The 21,748-nt window shown below is 41.6% G+C and overlaps 1 protein-coding gene across 1 annotated transcript in view; it reads right to left on the minus strand.

The window, feature by feature from the left end:
• Nucleotides 1–20,766, minus strand: part of CRYBG3 (crystallin beta-gamma domain containing 3) — a 91,406-nt gene extending 70,640 nt beyond the window's left edge. The window contains exons 1-2 of the mRNA XM_082769823.1: nt 20,550–20,766; nt 6,024–6,102 (exon numbers count right to left, since the gene is read on the minus strand). Of these exons, the coding sequence (XP_082625949.1) occupies nt 6,024–6,102; nt 20,550–20,674 (204 nt within the window). The 5' untranslated portion in view covers nt 20,675–20,766. The remainder of the gene's footprint in view (nt 1–6,023; nt 6,103–20,549) is intronic.
• Between the last annotated feature and the right edge of the window lie 982 nt (nt 20,767–21,748).

Here is a 21,748-nt window from a genome sequence, read left to right on the forward strand (position 1 = left end):
TTCATTTAAAATTTGAGCAAATACTCAGACTCACCTTCCCTGACAAGCGAACAGAAAGCCAGGTGGTAAGGGGAAAGATTTCAAATGAAAACAAAGAGAGGAACAATTTGAAAAAAAGTTTCTGCAGTGTAACCTTTAAGTTGAGTTGTAAATTCAGGCAAAGCCTCTAGAATGACAAAGCGAACTTTACAATTTATGAAGTTCTGTTTACACAAGTAACAATAACTTCCAAACTTCTCCCTCTGAATTTTCTCCTGAAATTACTGTAAAGCTCTGATTAAAGACTAAGAATTGGTACTCCTGTCTCAATATATTAACATCTCTTTATTACTCAGTCTAGTATAGACCCTGAGAGAATTAAATTGTCTCATTTCAGTTCTTTTCTCTGTGTTCTCCCAATATTATTCTTCCATTGCCCTTTAATGAAAATGCATTTATGAACACAAAATGACTCCCATTCTCTTTACTTGGTAATATCCTGATATTCAAAAATAATTTTAAAAAAGGTCAAATTCATCTTTTCAATGCAAAAAAAGTGTGCATAAGCAGGCAGTACATTGGTAAGAGGGTGAGACAGTGCAATTTCCACCCATTTCCATTAAATTATAATGGCAGGTTTTAGCTTCTGGCATCACCCTCCTCCTCATCTGTCTCCTCAGTGGTTTTACATGCCAGACTCAGCAAGGTTTAAGCCTATTCTTTTTTCATTCATCCTGAAACAAAGTTCCCTTCTCAAGATCTTCTTTGAAGAATGACTGTAGTAAAAAGTGATACACATTTCAGGATCATATTTTTAAAAATCTTTGGTACTACAAAGGAACTTACCAGAATATTAGATAGGATGAAATGTCTTCCCAAACACATACTGCTGTTAACACCATTAATTTAACAAAGTGTCCTGGGCAAACAGAGGATTCTATGTACTCTCCTCTAAAATTTCATTTCAAAGAATGTTCAAATAGTTTCCAAAGAGAAAAAGATTTGCTGTTGGATTCCACAAGAAAATCCTGATCATGCAAACTCCAAAACATTTTGGTTTTGCTTTTCATTCACTGCTGTAAGCAGCAACAACTACACTTTTAGCAGTAACTTTTTTTTTTTTTTTTTTAAATCATAGTTGGCAGTAATATTCCACCTCCCTTGACTCCTGAAAGTCAAATAATCTCTCTCATTTCTAACTATTAGGTCTATACCAGAGGTATTCAGCAACCATTTGCACACATGCTGAGCTGATATAACTTAGGCAACACACGTATGAAATAAAGATAATATGAAATAAAACCATGTTACAGAAAAGTATGTGGTAAATTAAGACATTAGGCTTAATTTTGATTTCTTTTTGTAGAACTTAAAATTAATGATGAAGTCAGAATTAGGGACACTCAGTAAGAGCAGATACATATATTTACCAAATTCAAAGATTTTTTTTTTTAAACATGAATTACACACTAGATGGAAACTGATGTGATCTAGAAATACAGAACTAATTAGGCTGAAAGGAATCTGGCTGGGGAGGTCACGTAGTCTAAGCTCCTGCTCAAAGCAGCTCCAGTTAGAGCAGGGCTTCAGCCAGCTGAGTTTTGAATATTTCCAGGGATAAAGGTCCCACAACTTTCTTGGGTAACTTTTGTCAATATTTGACCACCATTGATAAAATGGGAAAAAAGTAAGATAAACAGTCATAGCTAACTGGGATTTCCCACATTCCAATTTGCACCCGTTGCCTCTTGTCCTGCTTGTTGCAACTCCAATAAGAATCTGGCTCCATCTTCTCACATAATTGCAGTCTTTGACATCATATCTTAATACTTTACCTACCATTTAAATACAGCCATCTTTATATTACCTTGAAATTAAATTAACGTGAGAAAGCAGGGCTGCAGAGTTATCTCTTCTCAATGTTCATAGTATACAGGAGTACTTATCACAGGCCAATTAGCAACTGGTTTAATTTGTAGCAAGCAAGCTTTAGATTGGATTTAGATTGGAAGAGTTTCTAATTAGAGGGCTTATGAAATTGGTGGGACAGTTGTCTGACAAAGTTGCAGAGATCTTAGAGATCTCCATCCCTGGAGGTCTTTAAGAACAAGTCAGACAAACTTCTATCAGGTATGACAGATACAGAGGTCTCACCTTGGGGCAGAGGAGTGGGCTAGATAATCTCTGCAGTACTTTCTGGCTCTGCGTCTTCTATGAAGACTGAGACTGTCTCTCATTAATCCAGGCAACCAGTACCCAGGCTTGAGCCTTTGGGCTGAATTATAAAATATTTAAAGGTATCAAAATACTGACTTCTAAATTACACACTTTGTAGATTACATTTGTACCTACCTTCTCAAACTTCTGCATTTGCCTCAGAGAGCTCACAGGCAGTTCTTGTGCCAAGATGTTTAAGAATACTTTTCTGATCAATTATGGGAGAACGTGCTTTTTCTTCCAGGCACCGTTACAGGAAGAATATCGAGGGATGACTGTCAAGCGAGTCAATCTGCCGACACAAGCCCCAGCTGGACGAGAACCTTGGATAGGGCCAGCCTGGGATCTAAACAATTTGCTGCTATTGAACCAGTCATTGCTGCTACGACTACAGTATGGTAATACAGGTAGAAGCCCAGGTTAGACTTGTGGCACAAGCACGTACAACAAGAGTGCTGTGTGATTTCTTCGAAACTATACTAATAAGACATCACCCAGTATGCGGCTCATTACAGGAGCAGCATTAGCTCAATTAGTAGCTGTGCCATTCAAGTCAAACAAGACCTACCTTCCACTTGTAAACCTCTGTTTTCAGGGCATTACCAAAAACTGTAAAGATGTATTCACCTGCTTTTGCAGGAAACACTGTTGCAATATTCCTTTTAAAAACAGAGTCTGCTAAAAGGAAGGTTAATGATACACTAGCATGTGCAGGACACTATGCAATGCAGATGCTTAGAACGGGAAACATCAAGTTCAAGAACTGTTTACATCCACACAGCCACGTGTTCAACAATCACATCATTCAAATGGGGCATTTACTCAGAAAAAGCACTGTTTGCAGCTCTAATTCAAAGAAATAGAACCCAAACAGAATCTGTAAATAAACAGTGGCAGGCTCTGGCAATGAATTAATAGGCAAAGCAAATATATTTCAATAATACTTTCTTGAAAGTGATCAAATGATGAGTGATAATGTCACCTTGGCACAAAAAGATAAGGCTTTGTATTTTCCTTAGGTGTTAAAGTATCGTCTTCTCCCTCTGAGCTAAAGATTTCATCACGGGGAAGAAAGAAGGGTGTAAAGTACACAACTGGTAAGCAAGCCCTCAGAGCAGCCAGAGGGCTATGGTAGCTCAGCATGTTTCTCAGCTCCACTCACCCTGTCAGTTATCATTTACATCTCTGACCTTTGCTGTTAAGACAGAGACATTGCAGTTCCCCTGCTACGTCACCCCCGGCCTTCTGCTGAGATGGTCAATGAATATAAATACATCACAGCATGTAAGTCTACCAGAAACATGACAGATCATTAACTTGGTGGCAGACAGACACAATATGGTATCCGTTTGCAGTCACCGTCTACCTGAAATAAGTAGGAACATAGCTCAGAGATATGGGTATGTACTGAAACCTGCCCAGACCCAATCCAGTAGATACACAGATTTAGAAATTCCTCACAAAGTACACTTCCTACTACTACAAAAGATTTTTTTGTTTTTTTCAGAGTATGCTTACCTTGATGACTCAATGAAGGAAACTGGAGTGATTTTCCATACCATACACTATTCCTTTCACATGAGACAGAGACAGAACACCAGTTCTCTCCAACTGTTCAGCTGCATTCTAGGTATCTTTGCATGAGACCGCTTATTTTGAACAATGTCAGGCACTGAACAGTATGGCATTACAAAAAAAATGAGTGTGTGTTGGAGGGAGCAGTGCCAGGAAAAAAACATCTTCACCAAAAAGAAAGGGGGAGGGGAGTGAGGCGGGCTACCTCTCTAAATCACTTCTTATTACCTAGTTGCAATTTAAATGCACACAAGATAAAATTGTAGTACTAAGAGTACGCATTAGTATGCCTATGAAACTGCTGAAGTGTATAAAAAGATTTTTGATCAGCTTAAGAAAGCAAAAAAGAAGTTGGACAGGAAGTTCTCGGTACGTTTGAACAGCCAGCACATTCTAGTCATACGAAAGCCACACCTCTCTTATAAAGCCTATACAAAGCCAAACACCAAGTATTATTTCAAAGATAATGTAACACACAATCTAACACTGCCAAGCATAAATCAAAGACAATATCATTAAATAAAAACTTTCAATGGCAAGACAAAGAACAGAGCAGCTACTTGGAACAAAACTTTACAGCATTAGTATTGGCACCAACTTTTAACATACAAAAAGTTCTGAGTAGAAGACTTGAGTGCAATGAATTTAGATTCAGTAGGAAAAAATCAAAACTTAGGTTCTTGTGAATTAAAAATGTACCAAAGGAGATTTAGTTTTTGGCAAAAAATAGACACTCTTAGATAATTTAAACCTGCTATGCTCCCTGCACTCCACCTATGCATCCCACTTGTTCACTGAAATCTAACCCTGTTCGTACTTCTGTTTAAGCAGTTCCTTGTGTTGAAGTCCTGTGCACATATGCTAAACCATTCCTCCCCCCCAGTCAAAACCTTCTTCAAAAGGAAAATGTTTTAGAACTTTTCACTGATCTAACTCAGAAAAAATAAGATTATTTTTTTTTTTTAACACAGAAAGGTTGCTTCTACTACAGTAGGATCTCCTCTGGTTGAAAGAATCATTTCTGCCTGTGTTTTGAACCATAAAAGCAATAGTCCATGATTTATGACAACAGGAAGGCATTCAGTAGTGTGTTGTGGGAGCCCAGCTCAGACAGGGCTGGCTTGAATCCACAGGGCTTCCGAAAAAATGCTGTTGTGCTGTTTCTCACCTTAATGCATAATGATTACATTCGACACAGGATTGATCTTTATCTAATAACCCAGCTACTGACCTAGGTCTTTGCAGAGGCAACTGCAAAATTTCTTCACCTTGGGCAAAACCCCTCCAAATAGTCCCTAGAGAGTGAAGATGCCACTATACAGTGACTGTGAGCCATACAGCAAAAGGACCACTTCCTTCCCCATATACTGCTAGTGCTCAATCTAGGCAACACAGGATAGAAACCTCTGAATCAGTCTGTTAAGAAGCCTACTACACCCACAAATAAATCTGGTGGACTAGTCAAGGCCCTTTCAGGGAAATTGCCAGCAGAATTTCTGCAGTACTTATACTACTACTAATGTAGAAAAAGGAACAAAAAAGTAGAAAAAGTACTTAGTGAATGAACTGCTAAAGTGACTCTGTGCGGGGCATGATGTGACAGCAACTATTTGGAAGAGGGTTGTATCACCAGGCCCCATCTTGCATAGAACTATTTATGATATTTGACTAAATCTAAACACAACTTTACTGGCAGCTACCACTTTGTGTCAAATGACTCACAGGAGAAAGCGTCACATAGAAGCACATCCATTTTTTCAGTACAATGCTTACAGGATAAGACAAGCATGATTAACAGGGATAACATTGGTGTAGAATAGCCAACATGCATAAGTATTTCAGCAGAAAGTTCTTACAGCGCTTTGACTGGCAACCAGTGCAACTTCAGGAAAACTCTTGCTGGTTAGATATTCATAAATTATATAGAAATGGTTCTTTGGGTGATTGTCAAATCAGAATTTGATAAAAACACTGGCTTCATCCATCACTGGATGACTGCATGTGGAATTGGCACTAGACTCACATCTATTTAATGTAAGTAAAGATATGAACTTTGTTTCAAGAACAAGAAGCATAGACAGTCTTTCTATTTTTTGCATGTGTATCATAGCATGATGGGCCCTAACCCAGAATATGGCAACTGTGTGCTACAATGCAATACATGAAGACCTCCAATCTCAGAACATAACAAAAAGCCACAAGCAGATGTGGCAAGCTTAGCTCAATTCAGTATTAGTAAATAAAAATCCTACCTTCAAAAGTGCAGGAAGAGTTGTGCTTTCCTTTTGGTTGTTCTTTAAATTTATGGCTTCACTCCCTTTGTGTTCAGAACTGAAAAACAAAAATATTTTGCAACACTGAGGACTTGCATTATTCAATTCCACTTGAGAGCCAACACATTCAATTTAAACACAAAAGAGCATTAACTTAAAAAGACAGAAGAACATGTTTTCCAAAACACAGCCCATATGCTGCATGCATTGCAACTGAAAAAGCCATGCCCCAAAAAGCTCAAGTGGAAGCAAAATACCTATTTTTCAAAACTCAAGCATTCAGAAATGGTGTATATAATAATTAAGGCTGCTCTTCTAACTGAAAACAAAACAAAACAAACAAACAAAAAAACACCCAAATTTTCTGTGCATATGTATAACTTTCTGTTGGGAAAAAAATAGCATAGCTGATGCATCATCCACTGTAGCATTCCTTGGCACAGCAATATCTACCTGGCAGCTAGAAAGCACCCACAGTCCTTACACTAAGGACTGCAACTGAGTGGAGCATGCTCAGGGCAGATGGAATCATTACAAATCACACCTACCAGAATTACCAAATCTTTACTGGGCACTGAAAATACCTAACGAGCATTTGCAGGCAAATTTGGAAGACATTTTAGAAAGGGGACATTTAGAAAGGGGACAATCAGCATGTTATCATTACCAAGGCAACACTTGCTGTCCATTTTAAAACTTTGAAGTCCAAAGTCTCATATGTCCTTGCTGCCAGTTTACCCTGGCCTAAACTTTCTCCAGAACCCCATCTTTGGGACGAGGGGAACCATTTTTCTCCTGATTCTTAAAACTATCCATAAGCACAATCCAGCAGAAAACATTTTTAATCCAAACCTTTGTGCTACATGCAGTTACAAAGCAAAATCACATCAAGGAAAACATTAGAGGATGTGAATGACAGATCACTTCCTGCATTGCCTATCATAAACTGAAAAAAAAAAAAAAACACTTCATATCAGTACAACACATAAATATCCACTTTTGCAATGAAGAGATAATCACTTCAAAAACCCTTCTTCAACAGTTTTAGAAATTTAGCTTTGCTATTTATAAACACACAAGCCCTTATTTTTGTTTTTGTATAAAGAGCTGAATTGATAGCTGTTTAAATAAAAGAAAAAAAAAAATATTTGCATTTTGGTGAATTGTGCCAGGATTTAGAGAAAAGACTGAGATGTGGGCTGGTATTCCCATTACCACTGATTGTCAAGCCACGGGTAAGCATGTCTCAGTAAGACATTTAAAAAGAAAGGTTTTTTTCCTGATTGTGGATTAGGCATTGAAGTTGAATATACATTGATATACACACAATATATGAAATCCAGTCCGACTAAATGTTATTTTCCCTTACAAGCTGCTTAGAGTCAAGATTCCTTGGACAAAAATGAGAACATGGCTCTTCTGCAGTTAGGGTTAAGATCCTTCAGATCTTCTTAGATGAGTCAAAACAGAAAAGAAAAAGCTCTTTTCTCTCTTTTATAGACCCTCTTCAAGTTCAAAACCATGTACTTTCAGATCACCTCAGGTAATCTTTCATAATGCATTCCGAAACACTAAGATGCTTTTTCAGGGAAAGCACACAAAGTCTTGGCTGTTCTTTGCCTCCCTGTAAGACACAGCAGATGAATTAATATTCTCTCCTATTAAATTCTTGTGCTGTTGATGCTGAAGATGATGCCACAAACACTTCTGGGCAACCTGGCACACTAATAAAAGTGCTTCACAGTACGTAACCTATTTTCTCCCTCTTAGTTTAAAAAACAAAATGCAAAACCAAACCCTTCTTAGATCTGCATAGCTTTTCCTGACGCTGATATACTTGACCTTAGCAGGAACTCCCTGCACTAAGAGCAGGAGAATGAGGCTGATATCCACCAGGCGTTCTTCTTGGCTTCAGGACACCAGTCCTTACGGACCTGCTCTGTAGAACACAGATGAAATACTTGCTTTTGTTGAGTATTACCAGCACAGAATTATTTGTGGCCTCTTCTCTAGCCACTCTGTTTTGCTCATATTCTTCCCTTCAAATTCTCTTTTTATTTCCTTTTATCACTTTCCTACTTTTTGTTTGCTTTTGAAATATATGCCTGTGTTACTTCCTTCTCGATAGCCAGGCTCAGACAGCTTGCTATGACATTGCACAGCGTACGCACCAAAACTGAAAGAATGCAGTTCGGCAGATACACATCTTAAAATCAACCAATCGAAAAAAAAAAAAAGTATCAAAACTTTCTTTCCAGCATAAAATAAACCCAAACCTGGAAGCAATTCCCCACACCCTTTCATGGTTTATATTCTAGCGTTTCTACATTCCTGAACCTTTTGCTTTAGGGTGTAGTTCCTCCACATGCTGACTTTGTCAGCAGAATCAGCTTCAGAAACCTCCACACCTTCCTCTTCAACCTCAGCTGCCCGCTCTCGCCCCTAACCCACCCCAGCAAGGCTCTCTGGTCCTAGATGAACACAAGGGGGGAGCAAAAGCTGCCAGCAGCGAGAGCTCAGCCGGTGATCCAGCTCACAGCCCGGTGATTTGTGCCAGCACACACGAAGGGGCAGCGAGCAGGGATGAGTGAGGGCACGCTGCTGCAGCTCGCTTCTTGCCAGCCTGTGCCTGTGGCCGGGGCTCAGGTCTGAGTGGATCCTCAAGCGACTCGCACCAAAGGGATGACGTTCACAGCACAGCAGCTCACTTTGCTGAAAGCAGGCCTCGTGGACTCCTTAGGATAAAGTTGTCTTGTTTTTCCTAGAGTCAAGACTACCTTGTACAACCTAACCAACACGTGCACATTACTTGTGCCACGCTCTATGCTTGGGACTGGAGAACAAGCTCATCACTTGCTATTGCCACCCCCCTGCCATTTTTAGGGCTTCCTCCCCACCCCCCCCCATCATTGCATCAATCACAGAGCAGTCATTAGTCACACATTTTGGAACAGCACTTTCCCCACAACTTCTCTAAAAAGGAGAAGAAAAAAGTGAAGTTTACGGGCCTCCCTACCCCTCCCGTGCTTCAAAGAAGCAACCACAGAGGACCTAGTGTAATTATGCCATACGTATTTTATGTTGCAACACAGTCCCGTGCTGTCCCTATGAGCCTATACTCAGAGATGCAGTGAATATACTTTTAATTGTGAATGCCATAGTTTAATTATTGATTATTGGGAAATATGTAAGACAACTAATATTTATACTAGAAATGACCTATTCTTTTAATTTTTTTGGTATACCCCTGCTAGGCTATCAGTAGTGGAAATACGTAATATTGCCAAGAACTGTACTCTAGGAGGGTTTATAAATTTTTATATTTTTTTTTTACAGAACCATATCTGCTATTAAAAATGTTATAAACATTGATTTCTTAGTTATGCTTATTACACCCCTGAATTATCATGCCTTTGCTAAGAAGAGAAAACAACAGACTGGTAGTACGGACAGGCTCCCCACATACATTTGGGCGGCATCTGCATTATTGAAGTTTGCCTCCACCAAGTTTCATCCTTGCCTTAACCTTTTCTGGAGCCGTGCATTTTTGCAGCGCTTCGCCACAGCAGGTACTGAGCACGCTACCCCCTGTTCAGCATGTCTGAAGCTAGGTTTGTGCTTAGCTGCCCACCTGGCTTTGCTAGACCAGCCAGCCAGCTCTTGGGCAGGGTTGCAACACTCCCACTTCTTAGCTAAGAAAGATGAATCTTGTGAGTCTTCAGTCCCACACTTCACAAAGTACTGTTGTTACATCGCATACCCAGCAATAGGACCCTACTAACCCAAGTCTAATGGCACGCTGACAGAGTTCACAGATATAAGTTTGACAAGCGTTAGCCCTAAGACCTCTCAAAACCAAAACGTCTTGAAACTCATTGACTGGCCTGAGAGGGATTCCTTACCCACCCTATAAAGGGATCTTCCAGCACCAGGGTCACTGAAGGGACATCCCTGAAGCAGGGAACTCCGTGTACCCAGGGCACTGCTCACCCAGGTGACAGCCACTACTCCGAGAGCCTCCATGGTCAGTCTGTACTCCTTGTGCAAATCAAAAGTCTTGAATCTCCTTTCTTTTGGGAAGTGAAAGAACAGAGCATGATCCCAGGACTACAGAAAACACCTCTGCCCCTCCAACAGGTTTCCACAGACTTCTTAACTATATAGACAGTTACTCATAGATCATCACAACTGCTTGCTTACGTATTTGGGGAGATATTGCTTTGATTTTATAAATAGTAGTAAAAAAGATGGCATGGAAATATTAAATAACTTGCTCAGAGTAATAAAGATACTGTCAATATTAAGGCTAGACACCAAGCTACTTCTCCAGTATGTAATATACTGCCTTCCTACTGCTATTTCTGCTTGACTACCCTTTTCTCAATCATATGTCGGTGCATCCAATGCAGATGGGTTAATCTTCAGTGAAGGCAGAGGGATCTCTTCATCGCAGCTGTCTCACTGCTCTTCCCCACTGCCTTGCTGGCATGCCTACCCTGATTAGTATCACTCCTATTCTCCAAATAAATAAATAAATAAATAAAACAGAAGTTAACAACAGATCCCATTCTGTATCTTCTGCATAAACTTTTCTTTGTGTGATTTTCTAATGCTTTTTGTTCTTCCACTGCTGAAAATCTCTTCTGACCTTTCTGTAATACCAGGACAGGTGGTGTCTGAATCAGAAGCAGATTTTGGTCCAAGTTTTTAATCAGTACACTTGCACAGGAAAGGTCAGAGATTATTATGGGGGAGAAAAATGCTTAGTCCTTACCATTCCTACCCACAAAGCATAAAAAAGTAGACAAGTATAAGCAGAAATACTCAGATCCGGTTTAGTTAATATACATGAGAGATTACAGTAAAGAAAGCACCAATTCAAGGGAGCAAATTTAATTTAATGGTTTGTGAGATCTTTTCCAACTGTCTCTAAAAACAGAACAGGACAATTATAAACAATTACATCTTCAAAAGGCCCTCTCAGCACCTCCACGCAGCACGAGAAGTCTGCTTCCTCCACCTTTGTTCTTTGTAACAATCCCTGGGAACTCGCAAATTAAAAGCCCACCCCCTCTTCCTCTATTAACCAACCCCACCCATATTATGCACACAGCAGATTGTGAATGTGTTGTGTTAGATAATAAACAAGCTACTGGCGCTATGCAAGTGCCATGAAGCACAAACGTGTGAGCTGAGATAAGACTGACCAAACGCAGTGCTTACCAAACTGAAGCTAACCATTGTGGCATTTTACAAGGCACCCGCTGCAGATTGCTGTTTGGGAATGGGGCAATTAATGGGCAGGCAGGCTCTTAAGAAAACAGGGATGGCTGGCTGAGGCTCAACTCAAGGGACATTGCAACACCACTTGCGGATGCCAACTATGCCTTGTCCTCCCACCTGGGAATACTCTGTACAAAGCAAGGTCGCTTCCAGCCTGGCAGATCCAGAATTGACTCCTTGTGCAGCCCAGATGTTACCGCAGAGGTGAGGGCTCTACCATTTTGCCACCTCTTTTCCTCATTCTCATCAGGAACAGATGACTCCCTGCAAAGTCAAACCCTCTTTGCTATCGCATTAAGCTAACATTGTTTATTTTTAACTGGGCTTCTCTTCAGATTAATGCAGAAACGGGGGCCATTTCATGGGTTGACTTGCAACAGAAAGAGAATAAGCAATGCCTAACCTGAAAGGTGCTGTGAAGTACCAAGTGTCCCAAAGCTCCTACATCTGACTTTTCTGACATAATGCTAATAAACTAAGCTTGACCTCTCTCTCCAGGTTTAATGACATCACTTGTGACATCTCTTTCGAGTGTTTTTGAAACGGTTTTCCTCAAGACAATGTGTCTTTGTTTTAGCATTGTTGACATAATTCACCCTCCAGTGCAGCCCTCACTGAGGCTAATGTCATTTTTGACTTAACTTTCTTGACAGTTTCTTCATTTCAGCATTTGGGGATCTGATTCCAGTTCCTGATCTCTGCCTTCTATTTCTCTTCAAAAAAACTAATGCTCCTCTCTGAGAAGTTGCACTACATTTGGTCTTGATGTTATCACTTCTTTCCAATTTTACTTACTGCCAAGACAATAACATATTTAGTGGTGACCTTCCAAAGGAAGTATGTCAAACCCTGAGGATCAGAGAGGTTGCTAAAGAGAATTTGATTACCTAATACCTTACGACACAGCTGTGGGAGAGACTCCCTGAAGAATGGGAATGAGAAGAAAACTGCGTCAAGCAATACTATCAAATGTAATTTTGCAAGACCAAAATTGTCATGAAGTTTCAGCAAATTTCAGGGATTCTCAAACCGCACGAACAGACCAGTAGTAGTTACAAACACATCTGCAAAGAGCCATAGGTTAGCTAGGATTGGTTTCTCCTCTGTGCCTGCTTCTAAGCAGCAATTAAAAAGAAGACAGCTAAAAATACAGATGTGTTGAGTAATGTTTTTCTACATCTACCGGTTGCCAGACTTGCCATACAGACCATTATGATCACCGAAACTGGCCTGCGTAATAATCTAGATCACAAAATTTCACCAAGGGAGACCTGCGTTAAGCCTGTAGCAGCTGACTGAAAGATACAGAGTTTTGATTAAAAAGTGGCAAGTAACAGAAAATCTGTCTCATCTGTAAATAAGACTTTTCTGTGTTCACTATTGCTAAACTTACTGAGTCAATACGAAAAATCAGGCTTACTACTCAGAATATGTCAAGCTTTGTCTCTCATCTATGGGATCTACCGACGTCTACGTGGAGCAGATCACAAAGCCCTCTGGTTCAAACACCTTCTTCAAGTCACAGGCCTGTTGTGACAGGAAGCATTTAACTCTCATTTCCCCTGCAGTTATATACCTTGAGGCAGAGCCATGCCTCAAACTGTAATTCTGTCATTTGAAAACCTTCTCTTAGACGACCTAAACACTATTGAGCTACTTAATTTTACTCTGTGAGGCGGGTTTTCCACACATCAAATCGTTCTGGGGCTCTTCTCAGACATTTCCAGTTTGTCAGTACCTTTCTCATAAAAAAACACAGATGCTTCAACCTGGCTCAGTACTCTAGTAACTAAAGCCTAGCCACAGATTACATGTACTTTGTTATTTATATAATTGAGCATTGCTTTTTCTCTCTGAGCCACCACTTTGCTTTGGCAGTTCATGTTCAGGTGACTGCCAAGCAAGGTTGTCATCTACATGGTGATTCCTCTATTTTTCACCCTATTCATCTGCAAACTTCATGAGCTACAATCTTCTCTTCTTTCAAATTACTTGTGGAGATACTAAAGTGACTCAAAACCACTTTGTTTTAAACTTCTTCACATACAAAAAATAGAAAATTATTTTATATCCCTCAGTTTGTCCCACTGCCATTCCACTTGCAAATATTTTAACTGGGGCATCAGCACCAAGAGAGATGCCTTAAAGAGTCTGAAGGTCCTATTTCAGCAGTTTGTCAACTAAAATTGTAATCTCATCAAAAAATCAAGTTTGAGAGTTCCCATCCTCCTGCAATGTTAGGATCAACATATTTATTAACTTCTCAGGTCACCTGAAAGCCTTGATAAATCAACTATTCAGTCCTTCCCCTTTAATCCAACCAAATACAATGGACTTAAAAGTGTTAATTGAAATGCCAACACCTTAACTCTAGATCCTAAAATCACACTTGTGAAGCCATTCATGCCCTGTGAAGCCCAGAGAACTGTCCAAACCTGATCTACAAAGAGAAGTTAGATTTTTTTTCAAGAGTCAAGCTTTTGGCATGTATATTGAATAACATCTGTTAAACGAATCAAAAGGAAAACATCATAGTACAGTCCAGTGGCAAGAAGATGCATCTTCAGCATCTGAGGGAAGCAGCGAAAATTCATAAAAACTGCCTTCTGCATCAAATGTCAGTCAAGACACAGCAGCATTTTTACAGAAAATAGAGATGCTAGCATTTAAACAGAAAATAGCAATGAGCAAAGAGCTACTCCTCCCTCCCCCAGTGACAAATTTTGACCAACTTCTCAGGAAGATTCCCAATTCTAACACTGTTCACGGGAAACCAGCAGTGACAAAGTCTTCCCGTAATCTCTGACAAGGCTGTTAGGGCTTGTCCTGAAGAGAGGAGTGTTTGCACAGAAATTTGAATGGGAAGTTTCTGACTCCCACTTCTGTCCTTACATGTAGGCCACACACATAGGGAGGAACGGTAAAGACATCAAGTAAAACGGAAATTATAAAAACAAGTCAGTGAGTTTGAAAACAGAGGGCAAGCAAAACAACTATTTAAAACATATTAGAGAAGTGGGGGAAAGGGAGCAGAAAACAAAGAAAAGTAGGGATGAAGAAAACAGAGGCAAAAGTAGGATGAGACAGGAACTCAGGCAAGAGAAGTGTTACAATCAGCCAACTCATTTAAGTGTTGGAATAACATAAAATGTATTCTATTCAATTAAACAGCCCCACTTGAAAACTGGTTTGATTACAGGCAGCATTAAGAAGCAAGTTAAATTGTTTTAACTGAAACATTTTTTCCTCTCAGACCTGTTTATGCTGCTTGTTTACATACTGTTTTTTGCTCTGCTTGTATGGCAAAGCTAGGTCAACTTCATGCTCTGCATTAGCAGCACTGCTTCACATACACAATGTGAACTGCAGAGCGTATAAGTGTAAAACTGATTTTTTTAATCCTCTTTCAAAACACAAAGTTAAAAAAAAAAACAAACATGAAAAATAAACATGTTATAAAAGCACCAATATGCCACATTTTGCAAAGAAAAAATGTATTAAAAATAGAAGAAACAAACCATGGCTTGCCATCAAACGTGTTCCTTTAAACCTAAAAGGCTAGAGCTCAGTGAAATCAGTATGATGGCCCATGATCGCCCTTGCTGAATAACTTAATCTGTTTTATACACAAGGGAATTCAACAGCCGTATAAAAGCTAGAGAAAATAAATACAAACGTTTCTGAGCAGAGTCTACTTCAATATTGAGCAGTAGGATTATACTAGATTACATCAAGGTTTTTGCTCTGGCATCTGTCAAGCATAGTAACAAACATTAATATAGGGTCTGTTCCATATTCACTAGTCTGAGAGGTTAGGTAAAGTTTTCAGCATACGTATGAAATAAATGTGTTTCTGGCTGCTAACACATCAACTTGGTATAATATCAGAAGCAGATTTGTAAACTATTTACATTTAAGGTTAAAATTATTGAATTAATAGAGAATAGCTCATTATAAAACTGCTTTCAAAAGACACGTATTTGCAGGGTTGGGGAGCAACAATAATGCTTACAAATGACAACAAAATAGAAGACATTAAACCAATCCAGGAAAGCTTTAAAGCAGAAGTAGATATTTTCCTCCTGATAAACAGGGTTTAACATAATTTTTAATAGATGCCATTAAGAAAAAGCAACCAGGAAAAAACGAACAAACAAACAAACAACAACAACAACAACAACAACAAAAAACGTGCAAAGGACACTGGTGTCACCAGCAAAAGCAGCGAGTTCTTCTAGTCAGGTCGGAGCAGAAAACTATTGGTAGAGGCACACGAAGCTACAAGTTCACCACAAGAAAATACTTTTCCAGTTCCTCTATTTCTTACAACCATGCACTGAGAAGTATCCTTCAGACACTTCCCGTATTTCTCATATTCATCAAATTTCCCTCCCTCAAGCTGAAAGGCTTGCATCTCTGATTCAAACAAAACAAAACTGATGGCTAACTTTTTGGCACTTAATTGGTGATTAAAAAAAAAAAAAAAAAAAAGGCTGTTGTCACTGGATTTGTTTTCTGCCTTTGCTCTTCATGTACTCCCAAGAAATACTTCCTTGCACGTTGTTCCCAGCCTTTGTCAATAGGCGAAGTGCAGGCCTGTGCGGCCTTCCTGGACTTGGCCCCTTGGGCCCCCAACCCATTTAAACAGATATACTGCCTTCTGTGACACATTTTAGCAATTTAAGAAACACTGGAACATTTGGGAAACAAAGACACCATTCAATAACACGGCAAGCCATGAAATTATATTGATACAATTAGTGACTGTATTTCATCTCACAAAACTGACTGGTGAAGTAAAATGACTACGGAAATTCACATTTCTGATCTGAAGAGTCTTCAAAAGTGTTACTGTAAGGTCAGTTAAAATTTTTAAAAATTATTTTAGAAATTAAAATACCAGGAAAATAGAAGTGTTAAAGCCTACAGTGTAGCAATGTAGTGCCATGCTACTGTCTAGAAGTGTAACAGTATACACTCGCTGAAGAATATGCAGTCCAAAAAAAACTCAGAAAATAGAAGCAGCAGTTTGATTTCCATCTTTGTAAGAAGTTTTAATAACCAGAAATATAATCCTCACAACAACATATTTCTGAATTCTGTTTTTTTCCTCACTTATGAGTCTTTTGTTCATCAGATGAGAAGACTGATAAGTTTTAACTGCTGCAAAACCATTCCTTAAAGCCAAGGAATCGCAGATATTTCTGAAATCCCCTTGTATTAATTCTAGCACTTATGACGGTTACTGGGAAGGAGAGAGTGCTGTTAACATTATTATTTTTTTAAGGTATTTTGTTTCTTTTAAGGAGTGCTACTGTTATAATTAATACTCCAGTAACATTTCCTTTAGGAAATGTCTCACAAGCACATGGCCGGCTGCTGGGCTTGCTCCTTGCGGGTCTCACTCCCACGAGACATTTAGGTTCACGCCTAATTCTAATCAAACAAGTAGTCCCACTATAATATACAGAATATTTCCTTACTTAATTATAGGCAACGGCTTTGGTAACCTGCTAAATAAGGGCCTTTGCAATTTTGAATTATAATTTTGAATTATCCTGCAATAAAAGTCACAACAGAAAAATCGAGGAAACAAACAGGAAAAAGCCCAACAAATTAACAAACAGAATTTTTTCATAATGCATCTTGCTTTGGTAAGTTTAATTTGAATTCTTCTAAATGACTGGAGTCTTCCCCTTGCTGGTTCTACAAACTGTTACCTCTGCTGCATTCTCACAAATGAGTTAGATTTAAAAGAAATAAAACTGAAATAATCTTCCTCTGCCTTCTGAACGGAAGTGTCTTTACTAGAATACAGACTTTTTTTTTCCCCCAGAAAACAATGGCTTTCTCCTAAGACACCAACTGTATGTGAATCAAAACCAGCCAGGAGGTAGCAAGTTCAGAAGAAATAAGTTCAAAATGCATTACTCCCCTTTCAATCCATTCCCAGTAGTTCCCAAATGCATTTTTTTACAGCTACAAAAATACATGTGCTTTATAAACAGGAACAATGACTGGCAAGCCCAGAGGAAGAAAGAGGCTCTCTAATCTCTCCTTAGGCAGTATAAACAAAGTTCTTCCACCTCTGAAAGCTCTTAGGAACTAATGGATGAACAGAACAATAATCTCAATTTAAAAACAAAACAAAACCTGTAAGACCAAATAAAGGGTTGCTCTTCCCTGTTTGATGTCTCTGGTACTCTTCAGTGATGCAGAAACAATATCTGGACAATTCCAACAAAGGCTCACTTGCACTGGTAGTTACTTGACCAAGCAATGACACTTGGAGGGAAAAAGATAAACCTGAAATGAACTTGCTAAACAATATAGAGAGGAACAAATTATATAAAGAAAGTTTAAAGAAGATTTTAGTGGTAGCTCTTGGTTAAAGTGATTGGCAAAGTGTCACACCCCCTTGGAGGCTTCTAAGGTGACCTAGAAGGTCACATTTACTTACAACAGGTCAATTGCTAAGGCATGAAAGTGGCATATCACTGAGCGAATACTCAATAGATTAGCTTATACTCTATAACTTATACTCTAAAAGCTGCGTCTTCATCTAGATAGACTAAAGAAATGTGAAAAATAATGATAAATAAATTAGACTGCCATCAGAATAATAAAAAAAAAATCAATGGGATTTTTCCACTCTGGAGATTTAGACTGCCAGCAACAAATGATTAATTTTGTATATTGAAAATATTAAATAGCAGAGTAGAGCACAATGACTATGTTTGATGGAAGCTGATGATAAGGAACTGGGAAGAAAAACGCCAAAGACCTCATTCAAAGCCATGCCAGCATCACGACTCTGAAGAATGCACTTACAGAGGCAAGCAGTAGGTTAAAGATAACTCACATTCAGGTTGCATGTAAAAGCAGAGTGAGTCCCTAACAGCTGTGCTGTACCTCGTGCCACCACAAAACTTCCAGCTAGTCTGCACGGGTTATTTTCCACCAGCGAGCCTCCAGCAAGTCTCATGTTCATCAGAACTACAAATGGCTGTAAGGGCAAGTTATCAGCATACAGCTCTTTGCCACACAAGGTTCTCAGAAGAAAATCCTATGACACTGATTAACAAACAGTGCAATTCCCTTTCCCCTTCCTCTTATTTTAAGTTCAGGTGAGAGTGGGGTTATTTTCTTTTTTTTTTTTTTTTTTTTTTTTTTTAAAGCTAAATCTGAACACAATGCCTGGAGCATGAAATGGTGAGATCTCTGTACCACGGGCTGAAGGGGCAGCTGTGGGATGAGGGAATGCGAAACTGCCATCAGTAGCCTCCATCTAGCTGCTGCTGCCCAGTTTGCAGGTGCATATGGAAAATGACTTTTGGATACATGCAGGCTCACCTCCAGCCACTTCCAAAATTTAGGAGACTGTAGTAATCTCCGCAGGCTATATCAAGCATGATGCATGTCTCTGGGGGTCCATGTAGATAGCCTGTAGACATATGTGGCCCTGTACAACATACTGCTCCCTGTCCTGTGCTCTTTACTTGGTTGTTCTGCTTTTCTGAAACCCACTGCTAGGTAAAATACCTCGATGCAGAAGTTTCATGCCACACATTTCAGATCAGGTCCGGTCCCAGCATACACCATTCCGATCATTTCACCAGGAAATTAATAACCGAGTGTACACATTTCTCAAGAGATGTGTTCCCCAGGCTGCCTCCTGCCCTCTATGCTGAACAACAAACACACAAAGCCACCCTGGCTCCCCCTCCCCACCCACATGCTTTGTTCAGCGATCCATTTTTCTGCACCGCAATGCTAAATCAACACGCCGAGCAAACCTGGGGCGCTCGTTCCAGCCCGGCGCTGTTTAATGTATGCAATTACGCTAATCTATGGAGAAGGCTGTCAGTGGAAACCAAAGACGAGAGCGTCAGCATTCCAGGCGAACCTACCGCCCCGCAGCCGGCACAACAAAAAAGCTCTTTAACATGCCAAATTGGGCTCCTCTCAGCTGGAGGATTTCTGCTGGCTGCTTCCACTCCAGAGAGGAATTGAGGCGACCGCCCCGCAGCTAAACCCATGTGAGGAGGTCAAGCAGGAGGCCAGGAGGCCGAGCCTCCTCGCACCTTGGTGGACTGCCCCAGTAAAGGAAAGGCTCTTGACTGCAGGAAATGAAACTTGGATTGAGATGAAGATAACAGGCACCAGCCTGGAGTTGAGTGGAGCAGGTCTACCATGAGGACGATCTGCAGATAGCACACCTAGCTCTGAAACCACTCGGCCAGCGTCACCCTGCTCCCTAATGAGGTGACCGCTAGGCTTTTTTGTTTAACTTGGACCACAACTGTACGGAGCTGGCGAGGAGCAGCCAGATGTCACTTCTGCTGCTGCCTCTTCACGTCCCAAGCCAACTCCAAGCCTTTTCTTTCTGCTGCACCTTGATCACCCCTGCCAGGCGTGATGGTCGTGCTACTCTCACCATGGTGAAGGTGCTCTTGATTTGGCAGCTTTGCTCCTGAGTTTTTTTTCCCCAGGAAATAAAAAGCAACATGACAGCCCAGTGGATCCTTGCTCATATGCTGGTATGTCAAATGACTAGCAGTTGCGGTAAAATAAAGAATCCCAATGTTAAAATGGTCCTCATGGACCATTTATGAGACCTTTTAGGACAGCCAGTGTAAGACAGCAACGTGCTCTGCAGTTTTCTGCGATTGGTGAGAAAGACCTAGTGTGCTCAAGTAGTATACTTATTTGCCTGCCTGTTTAAGCACAAATGTAGGCAGTGTCAAGAATAATTCAAAAAGATTAAAACCAGCATGTTAAAAGCTAAAAAAACCTTAGTAGTATACCTGAGGAAATAAGGCCGGGCAGCTGACATCTCCTCACCACAAAACACACCCAATTAATTCAGACCAACAACAGGACTCCATAAGAAGCAAACTTTATCCGCGGGTCTCCCCTGCGTACGGGCAGAAACCAGCCGCCAGAAAAAGAAAGAAAAAGAAAAAAAGAAAAGCAAAAAGGAAGAGGAAGGACCGCACGAGTCGCTTGGGCACCTTCTCACCTCGCCCGCGCCCCCCGCGGACCGGCAGCCCCGCAGCCCCCCCACAGCCCGGGGCAGGTTCGCCGGGCGCTGGCAGCCGCCTTGCACCAGCCCGGGGGGACCCGGGGCGAGCCCCCTCCCCGCTTCTGGCTTTCCGCGGCAGGGCCGCAGCCGGGGGAGCGGGGCCCCGGGGCCGGGGCCGTGCCGTGCCGTGCCCCTACCTGTGCGCTCCCGCCGGCCGGCCGGGCGCCGCCGCCTCCTGCCGCGGGGGGCTCCTGGCGAAGAAGCGGGAGAAGGCGCCGTGCCACGAGGGGCCGGCCCGCCGCCGGCTGCCCCCGCCGGACATCGCCGGGACGGGACCAGGACGGAGACGGGGACGGGACGGGAGGCGCCGCCACAGCCGCCCGGCACCGAGTCCCGGCGCTGGCCGCTTCCCCCCGCCCCGCCGGGGGCGGCCCTGCCCGGCCCCGGGGCGGAGCCGCCGCGGTGCCTCCGCCCGGCAGCGGCCCCCGGCAGCGGGGACGCGGTGCGGGAGGCGCGGCCACCGGGCTCGGCGCCTTAATTGGGGAAAAGCAGCCCCGGGAGGAGCCGCGGCCCGCTCGCCGTGCTGGGGGGGGCCCGGCCCCGCCCCGCCCCGCCCCGAGGCGCGGCCATTTCGCTGCCTCGCCTCAGGGGAGCTGCGGCAGCCCCTGCTGGGGAAGGTGAGGGACCTGGGGGAACGGCGCTCTCCCGCCTTTCCAGGAGATTTTTTTTTTTTCCTAGAAAGGGATTTGTGTTTACTGACATGTTCGGTTGATGGCGAGACTTGGCGCTCTTAGGAGTCTTCTTCAAGCCGAATGATGATGTGATGGTTTTTATCCCTCTGAGGACTGGGGATGGAGTCTCCACAGTCTCTCTGGGCAGCCCCTGCCACTGCTCACCTCTTTTCTGAAAGATTTTTCTCCATTCATTCACCTCAGTCCACCCCCTCGCTACCCAAGGCTTCTGGGCCAGTTTTTTCCTCCACTTTCTTTTGCCACAGTACCAGCCTGCTGGGGCAGCAGCAGCTCAGGCTAGACATGAAGCTCGGGGTCCACCTGCAGAAGAGCAGCAATAAAACAGCCTGGAACTGACCTACTGGCTACTTTACAGTCTACTTTCCGCTGCTTCAGCTATGAGAAAGATCGTTGAAATAAACATATACATACAAATGCACAAACAGCTCCCCTTCATATTATCCAAGTCTCCCATGGCTTTGATCTGGATTTTAAAAACACAGACACAGGTGAATATTGAACAAATACTTAAGTTTTTACTGGTCAGCAAGTTGAGACTAGCTGGTTGTCTCACAGGTTTGAGAGGCAGCTTGTCTTCCCTGTGATAAAAGACTGTCACAAACCTCCCTGAGTGGACCAGCACTTACTACACAGCAAGATCCTGC

This window comes from Aythya marila, assembly GCF_965140915.1.
Source record: "Aythya marila genome assembly, chromosome: 1".
NCBI lineage: Eukaryota > Metazoa > Chordata > Aves > Anseriformes > Anatidae > Aythya > Aythya marila.